This window comes from Neomonachus schauinslandi, chromosome 3 (assembly GCF_002201575.2).
Source record: "Neomonachus schauinslandi chromosome 3, ASM220157v2, whole genome shotgun sequence".
NCBI classification, from domain to species: Eukaryota; Metazoa; Chordata; class Mammalia; order Carnivora; family Phocidae; genus Neomonachus; species Neomonachus schauinslandi.
This window is the reverse complement of record NC_058405.1, coordinates 108,139,244-108,162,762: the sequence shown is the minus strand read 5'-3', so window position 1 is coordinate 108,162,762 and position 23,519 is coordinate 108,139,244. Positions and strand designations below refer to the sequence as shown.

Here is a 23,519-nt window from a genome sequence, read left to right as displayed (position 1 = left end):
GGTATCACCACTCAAGCTAGTCCATAACTTGGGACTCCTCTTCTTCCTAACCTCTTGCATACCTTCGGTGTGCATGTCCTATTGAATCTACCTCCTCTGTGCCTCTTGCATCCATCCCACGTCCTTGTTCCTCCCATCACCTCCTTAGTTTGGGATCTCTAGCTTGTACCCTCACGACTGGTTTCACTATCTCTAGTGTTGCCCTCCTACAGGCTATCCTTCACCCTTCCAAAGACTGTGATCTTTATAAATAGAAATCCCGTCATCTTAACTCCCTGCTTCTGACCCTTCCATGATTTACCTAATGTCTAAAGAATGAATTTCAAATTCCTCAACAAAGCCTGTGAAAGGTCTTTCATGAGTTAGCTCTAGCTCACTACATTCTAGGCTTACGTTCTCCTACTTCTTTTATACTTGCGAATCCTCCAATCATGCCAGAGGATTCGCTCTTTCTTCACCACACCATAGTTCTCCTCCTCCACACGTCTTTGTACCTGGTCTCTGCTTGTGCTGTCTGCCAAAACAACATCTTTAAAGATAGCCTGTTCCGTCTCCTCTGGGAGGCATTCTTTGGTTTCTCTAGGCTAAATTCCAGCTCCTGGTTGGGGCTCTCACAGCGTCTTGCAACTTTGCACCGTATTTATTGCAATTGTTTACTAATTTATCTATGCCAGGAGACCATAGGAGAAGTGAGGGTAGGAGTCCTCCTTATGCCTCTAGCATTGAGTTGAGGGGCCATCAAACTTTTTCTGTAAAGGGTCAGATAGTAAATATTTTTGGCCTTGTGCAACTTGTCACAACTATTTAACTCTTGCCATTGTAGCATGAAAACAGCCATTGGCAATACATAAACATATGGGTGTGTGTGTGTTTCAATAAAACTTTATTAACAAAAACAGGCAGCAAGCTGTATGTAGCTCAAGGGCAGGCCATACTTGGCCAACCTATGATCCAGTCCAGTGCCTGGAATATAGTGGGAATGTATTTAAGACTTCCTAAAGGAATAGACAGGATTTCACAGCTGACAAACATTTTCCTAAGTGTGAATTTATTTGACCTATTTCACACATGATCGAAAGGGAGGGTTTAAAGACATTAAAAGCTTTTCTTAATGTTGTAGTTTCTAAGGGCTGAGGTTGGGACTTGAGCCTATATCTTCTGATTCCAGATCCCTGGTTCCTTCCATTAGGTAAAAGGCCAAGTTTCATAGTGGAGAAGGATGGGACAACTTAAAAAATTTACCTCTTATGAGGGAAATACCCGCATGGGGTGGACTACCACTAACCACAGAGAACCCAGTGACAAATGAGCAGTAGTCATTTTAAGTTTTGTTTTGTTTCCTATTATTCAGTGGCTAATGTTACCATTCAAATGTTAAATTAAAAGATCTAAAGTAATAATTTCCCTGCTGTCTTAAAAACCTTATCTCCCAAAGCCTTCCTCCAAAACAAGGATCCACCACTGGAAGGATCATTGAACCTTAGTCCCCAGCTCACAAACCTTATAAATCCTGTGCCAAGATGTCTCCTAAGTAGATGACATTTTAATGATTACTACAGGGAGTTGGGAACTATTGCTTCATCCTCACGATCAGAGTAATTAATTTTCTTAACTACCAGGCCAAATTCTGCCACGGGAGTCCAGTTGAGAAATTTCAGGCCCATAGGAAGTACATTAGCTCTTCAAAGTGATTAGGGTGCCATTTCAAATACACAAGCAAAGGAGCTATTAGGCTTCTGGCTTATTTCAAACGACTTGCAGCCCTTGTCCCTCAGGAAAAAAAAAAAAAGGGAAAAGAAAAAAGAGAGAAAAAAGAAAATAACAATTTGTACAGGTTCCTCGTTTTCCAGTAAAAATACCCATGGCCTGCAAGTCGTTGGCTATCAGGTATTATGGTTGGGTGAGCGACCAAAGTGTACAGAAAAAGGGTGGAGTGCCAGAAGACAGCACAGAAAAACATAGCCTGCTCCAAAGCACACCAGAGCTGAGCACTCGGAGGCCTGATGGGAGGCAGAGAGCTTCACCAGCCATTGGTCTTGAAGACCAGAGAGAGGGGCAAGAGCTCATGGGCTATCAGGTTCATTCTTTGGCCATGTGTCATTCCCCACCCCCCCCCCCCAAATATCAGAAATGCTCACCATGCCATTTTACAGTCAAGGTGGATGAATTATTTCCTCACCATTGTTTCCTCATACAATTTCTAGGTCATCATCATTTGAGTTGCCTCTGACATGTTCTTGTAGAATATTTTATTTAACACCCATGAAGACCACAGAGAAGCTTTAAATATCAGTTTACTCTCACAAAATAGCCATAGCTCAACAGTTTAGCCTTTCAACAAGGCATTCAACTGGCATGCTTCCATGAGATTTGTCTATTCAGCCATATCATTCCTTCACCTTGGAATTCTATGAACAGCTGGGCAATTTTCTTAGAGTCAATGCAACAGGGAAGATTTTTTAGCTTTCTTTTCAACCTATTTTACAAAGTGCAAGTCTCCTATAAGAATATTTATTTGCCTCTAAAGTCTGCAGCAAATATATTCTTCCAAAGCTATTTTTGAAAATCAGTGAATGACAATTAGTCATCTCTAACAGCCACCCATTTCTAAGACATTTTGACTTTCTCTGAACAATGTATACCCTACATGGGAATGGAATGTTCTTTCATGTCCTGCCCCACTCAAAAATGTGAGATTGTTTTGGCTTCCAAAACTCAAGCCACAAAGTTAATCCGGCTAATGAGTTCAATTTAGCTTGGCGGGAATACTTTTTGTATTTATTTCTAAATTTGCTGTACGTTTCATGTATGATTTTTATCCTGGAAATAAAAATGTGGGGAAAGACTGCAGCCACAGCTAGAACACCTTACTCAGAGTAATAACAATAGGAATGCCAGAACTTCCAAAGATCAGTGCTACATATCAGGTAGACACGTAGTTGATAGGATTCTAATAGTGTTTACACAGGCTGTTTGAGGCACAGGATAAGGCCCTACCGGCTTCAACGTGTCTCACTTACCAGGCTCCCATGAAGCCAGTGTGCTTGTGCTGTCTGGCAGGAAATTCTCACTGTGAGAATCTTTTTTTTTTTTTTTTTAAAGATTTTATTTATTTGACAGAGAGAGGCACAGCGAGAGAGGGAACACAAGCAGGGAGAGTTGGGGAGGGAGAAGCAGGCTCCTTGCCAAGCAGGAAGCCCGATGCAGGGCCCGATCCCAGGACTCTGGGATCACGACCCGAGTCGAAGGCAGACCCTTTACCGACTGAGCCACCCACGCACCCTCACTGCGAGAATCTTATGCTAAGTAAGACTACAAGGCAAGAGATCTGTCCTTAGGAAACTGCTGTAACAGGGGAGGCTCTGGACAAGAAGCAGAGAAGACTGTGCCCTTTCTCCAGCCTCCTCACACCGGCCTAAGACTTAAGGTAGAGTAGCTGATCTTAGCAAGCTATCACTTCGAAGGTAAAAATACTCTGATCTGTGAACATGGGACAAGATGCAAATCAGGCAGATGGAGAGTTAAGGACAGGTAGAGTTGGTCTGGGCATTTCACAAGGGATTTGGCATGGTGTGGAATGTCATATGGTTGGTCAAACAGGTGAAATCAGCCTCCCTGGGACTAGGGGAAACTGGCTGAGTCAGGCCAGTGTAGGGACTCAGGTTTTGGAAAAAGATTCTGTGGTGAGATAAAACATTTTCTGGAGGCCAGGAAATTTGGCAACCCAGCTTTTAAAATTCTCCCTACATTTATTTTATTAAAAAATTATCTTCTTTTTCTCTCCCTATAAAAATGATACATGCTGATGCATAATGTTTATCTAGAACATAGTAAGTGATAGGTACTGTGTGAGACTCTTTAAAAACACTATTCATTTACTCCTCACCAGAGAAATAGGTTCTATTATGATCTCCATTTTGCAGATGAGAAAATGAAAGCTTAGAGGTTATTTGTTCAGTTACACCTTCCATAAGTGGCAGAGCCAAGACTCACATTCAGATCTGCCTAACTCCAAAGCCTGCTCTCTTTACCTGTTTTCTTAACCTCAATATTGCCTTCTATACTATTATTAGGACAGAAAAAGCAACACATTGGGAAAAAAAACTCTCATAACTTAATGACTATAAGAAAGAAATATTAACATCTCAACAAAACTTTTTAGTCTTTTCTAGATGCACAAATTTCCCACATACTTATACTCTTTTTGAGTACATAAGATATTGTATCCCTGACTTTAACTTATCTCCAAATTAAGAAAAAAAAACAATTATCCATGAACTACATTTCACTAAGCTGATATGATGTGTCATGTTCTATATAACCTTCCCCTATCACTGGACACTTAGGTTGTTTCCAAGTTTTTACCAGTGCAAATACAACTGTCATAAGTAATTTTGTCTGCGTAAACTGCCTCCCTCATTACTTAAGATGACTGGCTCAAAAGACATGAAGATTTGGAAGGTTTTTATTCTTGAAATATATTACATATATGGCTTTCCTACTATGCTGGTTGGTACATCCTACCTGGCAGCATGTAAAGGGCTTGATTCAATATACATCTGACAAAATGGGATTCATCCTATTTAATTAGTTTTCAATAACCTCATCTTCCTCTTTCTCTATATTTGCAAAATAGAGAAAAAGGGTGCACCCTTCTACACAATATCTCCTTTTGCTTTATTATTGTTGTTGTTGTTGTTGTTGTTGTCAGAGGGACTATTTTCACAATCACCTAGCATTGAAACCTGAGACTTAACTGCATGGCTGATGGGATATGGGGATAAAGAAATGAGAGAAATAAAAATTGTGTGGAATTTTCCTCTGAAAATTCTCAAGATTTAGGCCATGTCTTTCCATTTGATGTTCATCACTCTAATCCAACCACAACTCCCATGTGGCCTCCTGGGTTCTTTTCTCCTTCTATCTTGTTCACCCTACACTCGGTTGTTGGACTACTTTCATAAACACTGAGCACATTATACAAGTGTCCCATAAATAAAGTTTCAATGGTTCTCTATTGCTTATGTAACTTCTTTGCCTGGCTTTTAATCTCCAACTACAGCCCATCAGCAACTAAACCTTATCTTTCTAGGTCCTCCTTCTTCATTAACTTCATCTTCACTTTGCCTCCCTGACTTTCCAAAGAAGCAGGCTAAAGGAAAATGCACTTGACACATATTTTGTAGAGATAGAACTTGCCATTTATGTGATGATTCAGAAGGTACTACAGGACCTTACAGTACTTATCACTGTAATGTCAATTTGTGAAAGTGGCTATTAATAAAGGTTTCTGGTTGATGGCATTTTGAGATGATAGCTTATTCTGAATTTCTGGTCTCATTTTAGCACAGCAGAAGCATAGAACTTGACCTTGAGTTTGATCAAGAGTGAGGACGCTGGACTCTGAGACTATTCAGCAGGTTCAGCCATTGTGTAATCTTATGCTTAATGTAATCACAACCCTTTAAAACTTCTGGCTTTGGAAGACACAACTGGCATCCACCCTATAGTCCAATTGTACTGTATTAAGCTTCCTCAGTTGGTAGTTGGTAGAAAGCTCTGCTTTCAAGGGAACGTTTAATCCAGTGCTGCTCAAAAAATGGAGTTCTCTTCTCTTGGCTACAGAGTACATAGGTCAAGTGGAATTTTTGGCACTTCACTACATTCCCTGACCCTCACTAAACAAACTTCAAAATATATATATTTGCAACAATTTGAAATAAACACTACACACAAGTGTTGATGGTAGATTTTCTGAAGAACTACCAAATGCATCAGGACTAAGGAAAACATTCTAATGATTCTTTCAAACACGAATATTTTTAAATTCCTATTAAATAATCTTCTTATTTAGTCTTCTCAGGCTTTCATGACATGCCACGATTGGCTGTTTATTAAAACTTAGCAAAAAATGATTAACAAGATATAGTCATGTGCACACACTTATGCATAATTAAACCCAGTTTATAAATCAGTGCAGGGCGGAATATGGTCACACCACTCAAGAAAGGTTGGTGACTAGCAAATAACACTTTTCTCTTCATTTATAATGAAAAATCTTATAATGTGAATGCTGTGAAGGTGATATAATAATGGGATGGTGTGGCATAAAGGTGGAGGATTCTCATCCTTCCAAGGTTTTTAATTGGATGGATTTTCATCTGTGTGTTTTATTTTTTTCAAAGGAGGCTTTAGCTGACTCTAAGTTTCTTCATTTTATAGCTGTTCGTTCAGTTGGGGGAAAAAAAGGAATGATTGAGACCGAGTAATGGATATTTCTCAAGATCTCCAAGACTAGGTATTGCATAGCATTAAAGAGTATACTTTTCCATTTGTTTCATGACTTTGTCCAGTTAAAGTTACTGGCATGAGCACTCCAGTATTTACTTGTAACTTGAAACCCCTTTCATGATATGTCTGGATCCTAAGGGAAAAGAATTTACATTTGAGGAATGCTTACCTTGTGCCAGGCATTTTATGCATCATCTCATTTAATTCTGATGACCACAAGGTATGGTTGATATTATTTAATCCAATTTCATGTTCTTGAGATCATAAGAAGAGTAAAGTAGAGAATAAGGATTTGACTCTAGAGCTCTCTATTTCCTTAAAGCCCATCCAAGATCCTTTCACTAAGCCACACTGGGTTTCCCCTTATGGCCAGTATGTGGAGGTGATAAGAAGGGATATTCTAGCAATAAAGGATGGTCTGAACTTTGGCACAGGTTCTCCTCTGGGGTAAAATAAGAAAGAAACTAATATGATGGATTAGATTAAATCATGTTCCCTAATGCAGTGACTGATTAAGCCAATTATGGACTACCCATACTATGGAAGACTATGTCATTATTAGTGAGAATCACATAAGTCTGTCTAATGAAATGGAAAACTGTCCATGAGTTGCAAAATATTGCAGAACAATATGTTCAGTATGATAAACCTTAACATAATAACAGTCATATACACATATGTTTATATGTGTATACACATATACACAAGAATGTTTGTTACTTCTGTTCAGAAGGCTAAGCGTAATCAGCAGGCAAATTTCACTTTTTAATCTACATGCACCGCTGATGCTTAAGTTTTTTGTGTGCAGTTACGTGTATTAAATTCACAGTTAAAAATCATGTAATGGATTAGTTCAATAATCTGTAGGAATGACTCAACCCAAGGAATGGGTGATTAAGGAGATTCAATCTCACAAAAACAAAACTGTCCAATCTATGTGACACTCTATCAGGATTCAACATTACTATAGGTATATGGTGAAAGATAAAACCTCATCACTTGTATTGCACTCTGACTTATCTGAAGAAGGTGTTAACAGAGAGCAAATGAGTAACAGTCATTTCAAACCTAACACGTCCAAAATGGAACTTGCCAGTCTGCTCTTCCTATTCAACCCATCTGTGTCGTACTACCATTTCTTCACTTGCCTAAGCCCAAACCCTAAGGGGCACACTTGAATTCTCCTTTCCTTTTCCAACTGCATTCTGACCAGCAGCAGATCCAACCTGACCCATCACCAATCTATCTCTTTAAGGACTCCACATAAGCTATCATTACCACTCATCTGGACCACTATGGTTGCCACCTTACAGGTAGGTCTCCCTGCTTCCATTTTGCAATCCATTCTCCACATGGCAGCCAGAGTGATCTTTTATACTCCTTCAATTTAGCACTCTTTATGGTTTGTAATTGTACTTAGAATACAATCCAAAGCTCTCGGTGAGGCCCACAAGAACCTATTCGATCTGACAGCAGTCAGTCTAACGGCTATGACCTTAACTCCAATCCCCACCACCCCTAGTTTGTTAAGTTTAGCCATCCTGGCCTGCTTTCTGTTTTTCAAGTACATCAAGTTCTGTGGACCTCTGGGCCTTTACACTTGTTTTTTTTTCCTACCTTCATTCTCTTTTCTTAGCTTTTTACATGGATAGCACCTTATCAATCTGAATCAACATTTTACAGACGAGCAAAGTGAATTTCAGACAGTGTAAGTAACTTATTTGTTGGTCCTAGCACTTTGTACATGATGAAGCTATGTTTTGCACTCATGTCTGAATTATTTCATGCTCTTCCCTTATACTAGATAATGAAATAAAGATGGTCTATCCTAGGGCTCTGGGTCAGGTTATGACAATGAACCAGCAAATATCTATTTGTTGAAAAGACCAGAAAAAAATAACTTATTTTAGAAGTTCCTTTTGTAGGTTTTCCTTCCTACCTCTAGTATATTCTCCAGCTTCTGTAGGAACACTAAGATTGGCTAAGGGGAAAATTTGAGATAGATACATTTGGAAAATCTTGTCTTAGAGATTTGAAATTAAATACTTGCTTATGTAAGAAATGAGAATATGATGACACAACGAGAAACCCTTACAACTTACTTAGTTAGATGTCCAAACAGGGTTTTCATGGTGTCACGATTTGGTGGAGGGAGTTTTTGCACAAGAGACTTTATAGTTTCAATTCTTGTGTTGTAGTCTTGCTTTTCTGGAAAAAAATAAATAAAAGTTAGAAAAGAAGGAGATTTCATAATTGCATGAGGGAATTTTCTTAGGAGAATTTTGGACAAAGACTTAGTAACTTAAAGTCCTAATCAACAGCCAAAGAGAATAAGCATATTCAACATCATTATCATGAAGTTTCTTTATTTGGACTCTGATGTAAATTATAGTAATATGAAATAGCAACAGTGTGGCTTTGACATCATCTTGTTAAGATCAGGTACTGAATCAGTTTTATAAATGCTTTACTCTTTTATAAGATGTGGTAACGTGAAGAATGACTTTCCAAAGATGTCCATACCCTAATCTCTGAAACCTGTGAATAGGGACTTTGCCGATGTGATTCAATTAGGAAGTCTGAGATGGGGTGATTATTCTGGATTATCTGAGTGGGGCCAGTATAATCACAAAGGTGGTTAAGAGAAAAGCAGGAGTATCAGAGTTAGAGAGAAAAGATGACTGTGGCAATGGAAACAGGGGGATAAATGGCTATGTGATGAAGGGCCATGGGTTAAGAAGTGAAGACAGCCTCTAATAACTGGAAGAGGCAAGGGAAGAGAGACCCCAGAAGGAGCACAGGGCTACCAACACCTCGATTTCTGCCAGTGAAGATGATTTCAGACTTCTGACCTCCAGGAATGTAAGATAAAAAATTCATGTTGTCTGAAGCCAATGAGTTTATGATAATTTGTTATAGTAGCAAAAGTAACGGACAGATGAAGACACACCGTGTGATTCAATTACCAATATTCTATTGTTCACTTGATTTTGTGGAAGTGGAAGTAATCTTTTTTATTACTTCATGCTATCTTTTCTCCCTAACACATTTTGTTTTTGCTATAAAATAAAAAAGTGCAAAATATAAAAATTGAAAAATAATACCTAGTCATATACATTTAAAAAAAATAAGAAGTTGTTTAAAACTACATACCACATAGATGGCTTTCCCTCATTTCATTTCTTTTGTCCTTTATGGGCATGGATGGCATAATAAGAATTAATTTACTTAGCACCTAGAGAATTCTTCTCACCATAATTTTAACCAGAACTTAGAACTGTAATTATTTATTGAACTTAAACACTTCATACACATTGACTTAGGTACCTTTCCTTTCTATATTCTATCTCTGACCTCTAGCACAGAGCTCGTGGTGATCTTTAAGAGGTCACTGTTGGAAAAGACAATGTATGTGGGTAATATGTAAGGTACACACCCACCCAATATTCATTCTCTTCTTCCTTAGCAAGACAATGCGTTGTTGAGGGGGTGACAATGTACTTGGCTAAAAGAGGTCATTTCCCAGCCTCCTTGGTGGGCAGAGGGACCATGTGACCACGTCTGGCCAATGAGTCTTTGGTCAAAGTGATAGAGGGAACTTCTGGTGAGGCCAGGTGCAGGGAGCTAATTTAGCTTTTTAGCCTTTTCACCTTTCTGTTCTCCAGAATGTAGATGGAATGGTGTGCCATCCATCTGGATATGGAGTGAACGCACAGCTGAAAGGAGCTTCTCTGAATCTGTGGGGCAGTCTGACCAGTCCTGTACTCTCTGAGTTTCTTTACCATAAGAAAATCAGCCAGAGTGTACTGAAGCCTTTGAAGATGAGTCTCTGATACTAAAGCCTGATTCCTAATGCAATTTGCTCCCAAAAGCCCAATTCATTATCACCTGTTATTAGGTATATAAACTTTACATAGTGGGGCAAGAAAAAGTTAGTTCAGAAACCGGCAGTTTTTAAATACACTGTTGCAGAAGGAAATTTTAATAAGGAATTATAGGAAAATATCCTGCAAAAGATGGTATTTGGCTAAAGTGGAGTGGGGGGGGGCAATCTCCCTAGTAGAACTCTGCCTTGGAAACTTTTCTTCTTCCTCCCAAAACCACAAAGGCCTATAAATAATGCCTCCCACAGTTAGAGCTTTCAAAATTGCAGTTATTCTTAGAAGAGTTCCAACATAATATGGATTGGACAACTGTAAATGAAAGAGACAAAGGGGGTGGAGAAAGAGAGAGAGAGAAATTTAAAAAAAAAAGAAAGAGAAAGAAAAAGGAAAGCCAGTTGCAATATCATAGCAAACAGCAGATAAAATCTTTCTGTCAAAAGGGCAGAAAGCCCCTTTGTAGCTTAATGATGGTAAGACAATGTGATGCTTCATAGGACCAGTTGGATACTATGGGATATAACAAACTCAGAAAAGTAAGTAAAACAACTCAATAAAGATGAGAGTGAAATTGGTATAGGATGTCCAGTGCAAAGCTCCTAGGGATACTCGGATACTTTGTATCTAGTCATCTGAAGCTAATACAACACACCACTTATTATATATAAGTATATAGATATATATACATATATATCTATGCAAATCCATATACAAATACATATTCACACGTTTATGTATTCACAAGGTGGATACATTCTGCATAGTTTGGCCTGATGCTAGTACTATAATTTACCTGAAGAGCTGGTAAACCCCTTGGTTCAAGCAATCAAGATGATGTTGGGAAAGGAGAGGAAACCTTTCTAATTTCACTGAAACCTCTCGCCATAGTAATGGTCAGATCAATGTCAGAGCTTCCAAAAAAGGGATCAGTTGACACTGGGGATTACAGAGGTAGTAGCCATAAATTAAGTCTGAGAAACGGTAAGTGGAGAGTGGTCTAAATGGCTACATCCAGCAAACCTCAGTTTTAGGGAACATATGACTCCGGTTTAAGAAACGTTGGAGGTTGCTTAACTGGAAATATTTGAATTCACAAGGTCACTGCCATGGTGCTTGAGCAGGAATTAAAACTTTAATAAGTCCTGTTTAACCATTAGGTAAAAGAACTATGAACTTCTCTAGACAGAGTCCCTTTGCTCTCTTCTGCGTTGCGTTGCACTTAGGACATTCTAATTATACAACATTCTGCATGGTATTTCTATGGCTTGAATGCCTGACAAATTCTCCCATTTAGCTGGGAGTTTTCCTATAAAGCTAGACAGCTTTTATCCTGGCATATAGCGGGTTAAGTGAATGAGGAAAGAATTAGAGAACAAATGAAAGACATGAACATGGATTGGAATACACAGACCTTGGTTTGAATTCTGTAACAGCTTTTTATTAGCTGTGTGGTCTTGGACAAGATTCTCAGTTTCTTTGAATAATATCTCAAAGGCCAGTTTTATGGATTAAACAAGATAGTATGTAATGTACCTAGCACAATGACCAGTAAAAAGTAAGTACTCTATAAATATTCACCCCTTTCTCACCCTCACCTTTTTTGAGGCCCATGCTGGGTCTGGTTCACCTTTTATTTTCAGCAATGAGCATTCTGTTTGGTTGCAGTGACCATTCCAAATGTCTTGCCAAAACTGGAACTGAGCTGGTGCCCATGGGTGACAATCCAATTGTTATGGTAGCCTGATATTTCACAATACACTAAACACTCTGTGATCACCAGAGACTGATGATGTGATTGGTAAGCAGTTCAGTTACATTTAAGAATCCTTATAAAAGTATATGGTGGTTCCCATATCTGCTTATAAGGAATATTCTACATGAAGCCTCTTTTATAAGAATATTTTTTCCTCTCTTTCTCTAGTTTCACACATACTTGAGAAATTGCACAGTTGAATAGTGGTACATACAAGTTTGTGACTAAGTTATATTTCAGTACTGAAGAGGGAACTGAACAATGGTTCAGAGCTGAAAGATTATTAAGGAAGAGAAATTTACTTTCCTTACAACGTAATCAGAAAAAAATCTTGTTCTGAATAATCCTGAAAAGGTTATAGGAGAGCAGTGGTTACCCATTCAAATCAATACCACACCCCTTCTTCCGTAGCCTGTAAAATCAGAAAATAACACAAACACTTCTAAGTGGAGGAACATCTAAAAATACAATTGGATACATTAAAATCTAAATGACACCTTTTCAGATCTGGTTTATTGATGTGTCATATAAGGAATTGGAATCCGCATACATAATACAGGACTGGTTAATGAGCTAAGATTCATATACAGCTTACTAAAGATGTGTCAACTGTCTTCAATTGATTCAGTGAGCATCTGAAAGACAGCATTTTCTATTAATATTTCTCAGTCAGCATATGGTTTCTCATTATTGTGAAGTATTGAGAGTTTTGAGAAGACACTGAGATATCTCTGACTTTCTTACATTATGACCTAAGGGAGGGGGAGAACTTTTTCTACCCGGAGAAGTAGAGAATATCTTAGGTAAATTGTGAGACTTACACAAAATCTTTCCAGTAATAAGAAACTCCACAATTCTTCTCCCTTTCTCTCACTTCTGCTTCTAACCTCATTCCTTTATGACCTATTTTTGTATCTACCCTATGCTTTTCAATACCTTTGTTTTAGTTCACTACCCATATCCCAATCTCCTTACCAGTCTCTAAGCTGTGCAGCTCTAACTGCATACAGAATCTTTCCGTAGTGCTTCGTTTTGGCCACTATTGGGTGGCAAAGAATGTCTATGTAAAAATACACATAATGGACATGTATATTATTTAAATAGTAAATGATCATCCTAATGCCTATCCCACACCTACTTGGCCCCATATTCTCAAACTACACCAAACTGTGTGTAAATGAGCTTCTTCAAAAACAACTCCAGGCTACTTAGGGAAGCAACAGCTCTTATATGATGTGAAATAGCCTTTAATGTTATGATAAGGATATGGCTTTATGGTTTTGCCTTGATTCATGGTTTTGAGGACACATATTTTAAAAATACAGTTTACGATAGTTACATTTACATTTGTCTGCATGAAATGTTGCTACTAAAACAAGGACATTTACAACCAAATGCCTTTTCTGCAAAGAGATAAGATAAAGTTATATAACGATGGAAAGAGTTCTGTGAAGTGCAGTGCACTCTGGACCTGGTGACCCCCGGACACTTTTCTGGCTTTATCACCCATGCATTTATTATTCTTAACTTATTTATAGCCACATGTTAAGTCATCTTCCAAAATTAATTCTTCTTTGTTATGTAGGTTCACCCAGAGGAAGAGAAGACCAAATTCTTGCAACAGCCAATATATTGGTAGTACTATTCATTCTATTTATCTGTAATTCTTAAAGGACAACTGCACCCCTTTGTTTTAAAAAGGTCAGCAATATCACAGCTGTTCTGCTTCTGAACGTTATTCTGGGATGTATAATGCATCCTGTATGAAAAAATGGTAGTCACTTATACTTTAGGGCCATATTTGGAAGAAAGCAATTGAGTTTCTATTCGATTTATACTTTTTTGTATCATGACCATTTCAGAATTTAGGTAGAGACTGCCCTGGCTTATAGGAGGAATGAATATCTTCAGATAACACTTTATTTGTTATTGTACCCTACAACTGAATACGAGTCTTTGAGGATATGCCTTTAATTGTAAAACTTGAGTTAGATGTTGAGGAATCATCCAAGTCATGACAATTACCCGATACATTTCTTTAAATAACTTACATTTACTTTAGGGGGAAACAACTGGGGGCAAATTCAGGATTCATAAATAAGTGCAAATAGACATATACTTCAAACTCATGTTATAAAATAAGAGAAGTCATATATCATGAAGGAGTCTGAAAGAACTAGGTGAGAATTCTTATTCTGCTATATGATTTGGGCAACGTATGATATGTTGCTTGAACTCTTGATGCTTCCCATGCCTTAAAAACCCCGAAAGCTCATACCTCATAAGACTGTAGAATTAAACATTTCAGAGCACATCAATGCACAGATAGTGAGTGTTCATTAAATGTAAGTCCTCTTGCCATTAAAATCTTTCTTTTGAATCATCCTCTCTATCAACCCTGGCACATGATTACTCATAGTTCAAGGCTGTTTCCAAAATCATATGAAGCCATAAATTTTAATCTTCAGTACCCTTCCCTATAAACGGGAACAGCCCACAATCTGTGATAGCTTTGTAAATACATAGAGTACAGTCCATTATCAAAGAGTGTTTGGTCATAATTCCTAAGTAGGTATAGTGTATCATAAATAGAAGTGTCCCTGTATCATAAACTAGGAATAACCATGGCCTTCAGGTTAACCTGTGGTTGGCAATTCACAATTTTTCAAGATTCCACCCCACCACATTCCTCATTCCCCTCTAAATCAGAAAAGCCTTATTTTACATTTAATTAAAAGAAAGGCATATTCTCAATGCCTGCAGATTCCTGGTAAATTTGACTTTAGGTGTTGATAATCTACGTCAAAACAGTTCAAAATGGGAACAGAGGTATGTAGCTTTCAGGGCAGGAAAGATAGGGTAGGAACTGAATCTACTTGACTCAGATAAGACCTCTTTCTTTCTCTAGCGTGAATCCCCTGAGCATTAGAATGAATCACCTCACTGGCACGCTCGTATTCTCAGTTTCTCCTTCTAGGAGATGTTAATATTTTGTCTGATTTTTGAATAAAGAAGGCTTTTACGAAGAATTGTAAAGATGAAATAACTCTCCATAGCTAATAAATGTCAGTAATGAAAATACTATGGTCAATTGATTGCCATAAGTCCATGGATTCCCTAACTGGGGAGGAAAGCTTCAGCATAATGGCTAGCGTCATTTCCGGAGGCCATTTCTGATCCTTGCATAAGAGGAGGCAGGCCATTCAGAGCATGCTGTTAGGAACAAGCCTAATCTTGTTAAGTGCAACCTCGATTTCTTTCCACCTCTACTCCTACTCTCTGGTAATGAACAATTAGAAAATTAAAGAAATTAATTATAAAATTAAAAGAAAAAAACTAGTTCTTAAATAATCTTTTAGAGTTTTGAACACATACATGTATACATGGTTGAAGACAAAATATTACCTAAGAGCTATGTGCAACCTGTGGCAGATACAACGTTGATCCCTGTCTTCTGTCATTTGACAATCCGAGGGGCCAGATACAACACAAAATATGTCAGTAGAGATATTTAAATTTAAGTCATATCATAATACAGGTATCAGTGAAGTTCCTATGTTTCTTCCGGCTGAAGGGATCCTCTAAGTTGATTGTTAAACTCAAAATGCTTCTGCCGTGTTAGCTCATTAAGCCAAAAAGATTCACAATAACTGAGAAATGTACTTAATACTAAATCAACGACTGTAAAATTTTATTTAATCATTTTCTGAAGGCCTTAGAATTATTATTCTTAACTTCTTTATATATTCTTAACATTCCCCCAATACTTTCAGGAAAGTAATAAAATAAAAACCCCTTTTTCTTTTTCATGTGACTGTATCTATGTTAGTCTAGGGACTTCAAAGGCACTGACCTCACATTGAGGGAGGAATATTTTGGAAAAAGTATTCAAGTTTTAATAGTAACTTTTTTTTTAAAGATTTTATTTATTTATTTGACAGAGAGAGAGCGAGAGAGGGAACACAAGTAGAGGGAGTGGGAGAGGGGAAGCAGGCTTCCTGCTGGGCAGACAGCCCGATGCGGAACTCGATCCCAGGACCCTGGGATCATGACCTGAGCCGAAGGCAGACACTTAATGACTGAACCACCCAGGTGCCCTGAATAGTAACTTTTTAAAAAGGGCATGATTGCTTTGGTGCAACCAGTTTTGGGATGAAGCATTTCCTAAAATTCACCAACCCAATAATGTCTCTTAAACCCCTCTTCCTCAGTTTTAGCATTGCCCCTCTTTGTCTGAATTGAAGACTAAAGCAATGGCTGACACCCCAGTAGTAATCTTTACGGGAAAAGCATGATTGTATTGTCCTCCCTAGAATTTTTTGTTTCCAAAGTAATTTTGGAGGTGTCATGGTGGCCAAGTATATTTCTGTAACTTACAAATGATACTAATTCATCCTCAGGTGTTAGTCTGTGCTGAGAAAATAAAGCTCACTAGTTTATTTCTTTGAAATTCAGTTCTCCTGTGAGAATTTTCTTTAAACCATACTTATTCAAGCATATCTGCCTTTACAAGCTTTAAAAAAAACCAGGAATTACCTTTTTGAGTCATTTGACATCTTTCTAATCATAAACCAGTAATCCTTTTCAAGTATTCAAGTAGCTATTTATATGAAGCATTATCTTTGTATATTTTCATGAGGGTAGAAATCCTACAAATACTTTTCTAGATTTGAAGTTTTTAATATGTGTCTACCTCCTTCCATTGGTAGATAAATTAAATTTATAGGGGATTTTAAAAATCTCACTTAAAAACAACTAGGATCTGTCACACAGTTAAGTAACATATGAACTAAGAAATACTTTCCCCTGTCTTTTAGGTTAAAATATATGTATGTATGTGTGTATATATATATATATATATATGTATGTGTGTATATATATATATATATATATATATATTTAAAAGCATATCCATAACTATTCATTTTGAGCAGAAGACCTCTGAAGAGGAGATAGTGGTTAGTATGGTGAACTGTTTTTTCCAGCCAGTCCATTTGACATGACCACACAGTGACACTGAGAACAAGGGAGACTTAATAGCACAAGCATGAAAATCCTTTAAGAAATGGGGAATAAAATAATTTTATGATTCAGCTTTTTTTTTTTAATTGTGAGACTATTGTAGAAGAAGAAAACAGGCAACATGTGGTAACTTTAGTCAGCATTTCTGAACTGGGAATGATAAACACCTCTGCTTGGCTCTGGCATTTATCAGGACTGAGATATTATTACCACATAGAGTCACAGCATGGTTACTGTTATCATCGGAAAAAAGAGCCAGCTAATCTTAATGGTTTGTAAAGTCGTTACCTGCACTGGTCTGACATTTATCATGATCATTTTACCACATGGGTCCTACATAGCAAAGGTCTTTTATCTGGAAAGGACATCACTATGAATTATTATTTGCAGCTAGGTAGAAAATTGTATGTTGTAGATACCTTTTCTCATTATAAATCACATAGTCACATTTCACCATTTCCCCCAGAAAGCTGCTGAGCCCAGGTTTTTTTTTTTTGCCACAGCTTGCTTTGCTCTCCATCTCTCTCTCTCTCTTTATAGTTTCTTGAAAATATTAGCCATTTTTTCATTAATACCCTTAATATAATTTTTGAAGAACTATATATATGGTAGGTGAACATATGGACATACTTTCATTATAGTTAGGAGACTCTGCTCCACATTCTGTAAAGGGACTGCACAGTACTTTTAGAAATTGAAGTTGATCAACTGTCTATACTTTTGTTGTTGTTTTTGTTGTTGTTTTAAATGCTTATTCTCTTTTCTGTCTTGGTGGCCAGATTTTGCTCTGTTCCTGACCTTGTCAATAGAATATTTACCAGTAGATCTGACAAAATTTCTGGTGCTTGATTTGAAATACTCAAAACACTTATGCCATTTCTTGCTTGAAATCCTTAGCTTGGAAATGTGGTCTCATGGGAGTAAAATATACTTTTATTTTGTTGGATGGTGAGTTTTTTCAGACTTTGTTTTAGTAAGTTACAATGGAGTAGAAGTTTTCTCCAACAAATTTGTGTAAAAAGGATCTTAGGTTCTATCCTTGTCTGTGTCTTAATGATACACGTTAATATATTTTACAGAAGAAATAAGGATATTAAAAGGTACAATGTTTTAGAACCATGGGACCAAGTCAGTAAAGTGAAATGCATTAATTTGATAATGGAAAATTACAGCGAAAAGCCCAAGTTGTTTACCATGGGGAAGAAATGAGCAAATCCTCTCTTTTAAAAAGATTGAGACAACTAATCTTCTGAAAGAGATATTTATATATTTTCTTCTTTCTCAAGTGTTCCATTAGGAATAAACAAGCCAGAAATTCTGCACTTTTATAATGAAGAGGGAGAAGAATTCCTTGCCATTTTTGCATTTAGGAAGAAATGTGCAAGAAGAATGTGACAATTTAAGCAAATCACGATTGTTTCAAATGGATCACAAACGGGACTTTGTGGGATATTTTATACCAGCATGTGAAACAAACAGTAAATTTGAAAGGAGGATTTTCTCAATGGTCTAGTTCTGATGTGTTTTCCCATTTCTTTGTGTGTTTAAAAGAGGTTTGGATGTGGTGTTTTAATATTGCTTAGACTCTTTTGCAAATGAGTTCTGGAGAAATATTCGCACATGAAGGAAAGCCGATGTGTTGTAATGCTGACAGCAGCTGGGGGGGATATGAATGAAGAAACCAGATTCCCAAGGCTGGATTTAGCAAAAATAAACACCTATCATTCCATTAAAAAAATTACCATTTTATATATTTATGGGTATCAATAGCAGACCACTGTCCCTTTGATAAAAACAATATTTTTTTTTTCTCCACTAACTCTGCTTGTGAAGAGATGGGATAAAAACTTTAAGCTGATGTACAGGATTTTGCAGGGATGTGCATTAGTTTGCCGCCCTGGTTACATTTGGTCACACATTAGTTTTTGTATTATTACACATTTCTCCCAAAGGAAACGGTTTCAGTTTCAGGGACCTGTGAGACACGCTTGCATAAATTTGGGTGCGGCTTGCGGGAGGGGGTGGTTGGAGAAGGTCATTAGAGAGATTAACCTGTACTTTTACTGCTCAAAATGAGTTGCACGCACTTTGGTTCAGTCATCTAAAATGTCATTGTAAAGGGGTGGTCCAATATTCCAACACACCACCTTACCAATCAGATAAAAGGCTACACTGATTTCAAACAAACAACAAACCAGCTTTTTATTCTTCTATTTCAGAATGACTCTTTTGTTCTAGTTTAACATTTTCCTGTCATTATTGCCCCCCAAATACTGTAACCTGGGAGCGTTTACAATAATTAGCCAGGGGTTTTGCCGCTTGGATTTTTCTCCTTTTCTGGGGAACTGGGTGAATCGTTGAGTGCTAATGAAAGTCGGAGACTTCTAGCAGTGGTTCGAGCCAGGCACAGTGCGGGCAGACGCTTTAAGCTTCCCACTGTGCTGCAGAGCAAGCCTCCCCGCTGTTATGTTTACCATAGTTTTAATGTCTGTGAAAAAAATTCCTGATGCAACTGAACTCTGTTATGCCCTCTTGTTTATCTAACCCCACTCCCCCACCCCCAATTTGGCAGATTCCTGTTGCCCCTGCCTGTTACAGAAAGCTCCTTCTCAACTTTGTGTGGCCAACTTACCACTTCAGTTCTTGCCATGAGAGCCCAGCTGCTTTGCAGCCATGTCTGGAGGACCATACAGGGTCTATCTAGAAGTTTCCGGAGGATTACACACACCTTACTCTACTTATGCCACCTGATAACGGACAACCCCCTTTCTGCTGCATTTGAATTTCATCGGAGGTGATGTTAAAGCACCAAAATTAATCATTGGTTTTGACAAAACTAGCTTAAAAATGTAAACGTACTTGAGGAAATGCACTGTGTCTTTAAAGAAATCTATTGAAAGACCTCAAACAGTCACTGCAAACTAAACAATGTGCTCTAAGATGAAAACAACCAATCTGTGATTTGACTTGATTTATTCTTTGTCCTTTTCTTAAAAATGGTTACCTCGAAGAAAATGACCATTCCATTATATTGTAAATTGATGAATTCACCAAGTGTGATGTACAGTGAAGTTTTTAATGAATATTCATACAACTCTTTCAATCCATTAACAGGACTTAAGACAATGAGGATGCAACTCATTCCCATTTAGATAGTAAAGGGAAAGTGGAATTAATAGCATAAACAGCACTCGGAAAGTTTAACTTTAATGTATCAAACTCCAGGTGCCAGAGTTCGAGGAAAATCACCAATAATAGCCATTTTTTACATATTTGATGGGACTGATTATGCAATGTGCAACTCTAAATGGCTTATAGCACATTGTAGCATGGTTCCATCCCATTGGCTACAGTAGGGTGCAGGCAGATGGATGACAGTGACAGGGAGAGAAGTGCTTTTGCTTAGCCGTGCGTTAAGATGCCATCCAGAAGCTCTGTGCACTGCAGACACTTCATTAGGATGCCAGGATAATGGTAAACTACCACTCAGAGTGACACCCCATTTCCTGCTTACTGAGCGCTCCAACCTCGGCAGATGTCAACAATCTCACAGTGCTACAGAGCAGACCTAACTTTCCAGCCACTTTGACTCCAATTTTTTCCTCCTAACAGTGCCATACATTATGTGCAATATGTAACGGCAAACACCTCACCAAAAACAAAATCTGCCCAGTTCTTTATGACTGGAGTGCTTAATTTTTCTTTTCTTTTAAAAGACGAGGTACCGTGAGTTGGGTAAGAGAATACGTCCACTCGCTAATCTAACCTCAAAATTTCTTGCTATGATTTCCATTTGCTAATCAGTTCAAAGTGTTAATTGTGTGGTGAACTCTGATTAATACTAGTTAAACTCTGATCACAGGGGATACGACTGTTTCTTTTAATTAATGTCCATTCCAAAGGTAAAAGAATGTGGAATTCCTTTGTTAAAGATTTTAGACTCCGTTTTCGTGTGGTTCTTAGTTGTCTGCCAAGAAAAGGCTGACTTGAGCATCTGGATGAGATTTCCTCTGCAAATGTATAACTGGAGGCCATTCGCACACCACCTTACAAGCAATTCAAGCCAATAGAAACTTCTTTTTTCTATGGTGTAAAGTCCAAAACTCTTTTTATAAAGAACCAAGGTGTAATTTAGGTAATAGAAAAAAAATTCCCCAAATGGAAAAATAAGACTTTGAAATCTGTCACTATGATAAATGATTGATTTACATTTTGTGATTCTAAGCATCTTTTTAGAAGTTCAAAGGGCCTTGCAAATGGCAGGACTAAAAATAAATATCCTCCTCTCAGACCTGTTACCATTTCCAGGTAAAGACGCAAATGTAAAGAAGAAGTTATAGGCAGAGGTCACACTCCAAGGGAGAATTTGAATGCAAACTTTCAATGTGATGTCCTCTAAAAAGAGGTGATGCAAATCTTGACTCTTGGTTTTTAAAGTGGGATCTGCTTGGCAACACCTAACCAGCTCCTGAAACCTGTCACTGTGTTTGATACAAAGAAAATAGACTAGAATTCTTGAAATAAATAGGAACTGACGATCGACATGGTGTCAAAGAATTAAGAAAAATTTCCTTCGAGACAGATTAAATTTAATTGGAAAATGCCAGTGCTGGGACCACCGGTCCTACGGGGCTATTGAATCAGAGAGCTTGACTTTCTGGAAACAGATAGAAATATCCTCATCTTTCTTCGACCATCCAATTTCAAAATCAGTTTCAAGGTCTACGCCAACCTAAAACACTGGGTAGCCCTCTTTCTTCTTCTTCTTTTTTTTTTCTTTTTTTTTTTTAGTAGACTCCATGCCCATCATGGAGCCCCATGTAGGGCCTGAACTCATGACCTTGAGATCAAGACCTGAGCTGAGATCAGAGCTGGACACTCAACCACCTGAGCCACCCACGAGCCTCCCCGCCCCCCCCGCCAGCAGCACTCTCTTCTCTACAAAGCTAATGCCTTTGAGTAGTGTGATTTTCCCTCTTTCCTTTCTCACCAGTCCTCTCCCCCCTCTAGTTATAGATTAGGACTTCTTTTTGCCCTGTAATAATTTGGAGATAGCAGTTTTCATAAGAGAACTGAGAGCTTGAGGGTGGAAGGCAGAAAGGATGCTCTGATAATGGCACACATCACAACAGAAACTGCCGTCCCAGATGTAAAATATAGGAGGGATGGAGGCTGGCAAAAAAATCTGTTAGAAATTAATTCTTGGAATTCTAATGTTTTATTTCTGTATTTCATCTCTCAGAGTGTAGTGGGTTAAGGAATATAGTGGGGGAAAATTCAATATCAGGATGGTAGGGCCATAAGATACTAAATATGCTAGGTAAGATTTAATACAAGAGCTATGATGATCAGTTTGTCATCTGAGTATAGCTCCAAGACAAGGATTTGACTCAAACTGAAGCAGAGGGTAAAAGGCAATATGCACAAGTGTTGGCTATATTTTGACCTTTTGAGATGAGTAAACACAACAAAGTTTGCAACAATGCATGACCTTTAAAAACACCCATTTCAGATAAGGGAACAATGCTCAGAAGTGCAGAACTTTCACAATGTCCGTGAGACAAATAAGAAACCATTTAACATCTTCAGTAGAATTTGAAACATCAAAGATTCTAATGAAAAGAAGCAGCAAGCCATAAGGAGAGAATAGGGTAAGATGGAAAGATACTGGGATAGGATGGTAAGGAGATAGTGAGGAAAGACAGTGAGAAAACTAAAAATGCAAAAGAATTTTTTTAAATTGCAGAAAAATTAGGTCAGTGATACAGATAACAAAATAGAGAAGCTTCCCCAGTATGTGGAAACATAAAAAATGTTAGGAAAAAAGACTTGTTGGAAGTCAGAGAATTGAGAGATTATCTACGATTTATAAGTACACTTGAGGGAGAAACCAGAACATTTGAAAAATATACAGTAATCAAGGACAAAATTTAAACAAAATTCTGTGAATAAAAAAACTACCTCAGTCTTTAAAATGATGGCTAGATTCTAAGAAAACATTACTGAGTATAGACACTATCTTGACGGATTTTGGCAAAACTTTGAAGTGATAAAGATCAAGCATAATCCTACAAATATTCGAACAAAAAAAGACAAAATAAGTAAACATCCAGGCTTTCCCAAGACTTATTTCCCTAAATTCTAAAGTAAAACAAAGCAGTATCTACTGTTTATAGGCGGAAAATTGTGGTCCCAAACTGTGTGCACACTCATATTATCTTTTGCATGCTAAAACAACAGAAAGACATTCTCATCCATGCAGAGATTTATAATAGCACTGCTTTCTTGAAAAGTTTACTGGAAGGCTTATGTAAGCCTACCGAGGGATGAATCAAAATTTGTAACTCAAAAATAGAGACATTATAAGCAAAACTAAGTATCTATTTGGTTTGGACCCAAAACTCCAGAAGGCACCATTTGATGATTTCTCTTTGGCTTCTATTTCATTCTCAGACCAAGAGTGGTCCTCTCTTCACAGTTCAGGTGAAAGCTCTGGGGACATACGATGATCATTTAAAATAGTGACTGGTGCTATTCACTTCTGGCATTTGCTAGCAAACACCATTATTGGA

At 37.7% G+C, this 23,519-nt stretch overlaps 1 protein-coding gene across 1 annotated transcript in view; it reads right to left on the bottom strand.

The window, feature by feature from the left end:
• The window catches only part of ARHGAP15 (Rho GTPase activating protein 15), a 606,659-nt gene that overhangs the window by 51,677 nt on the left and 531,463 nt on the right, over positions 1 to 23,519 (bottom strand). Inside the window, exon 13 of the mRNA XM_021695830.1 lies at positions 8,394 to 8,499. Coding sequence (XP_021551505.1) covers positions 8,394 to 8,499 — 106 coding nt within the window. The remainder of the gene's footprint in view (positions 1 to 8,393; positions 8,500 to 23,519) is intronic.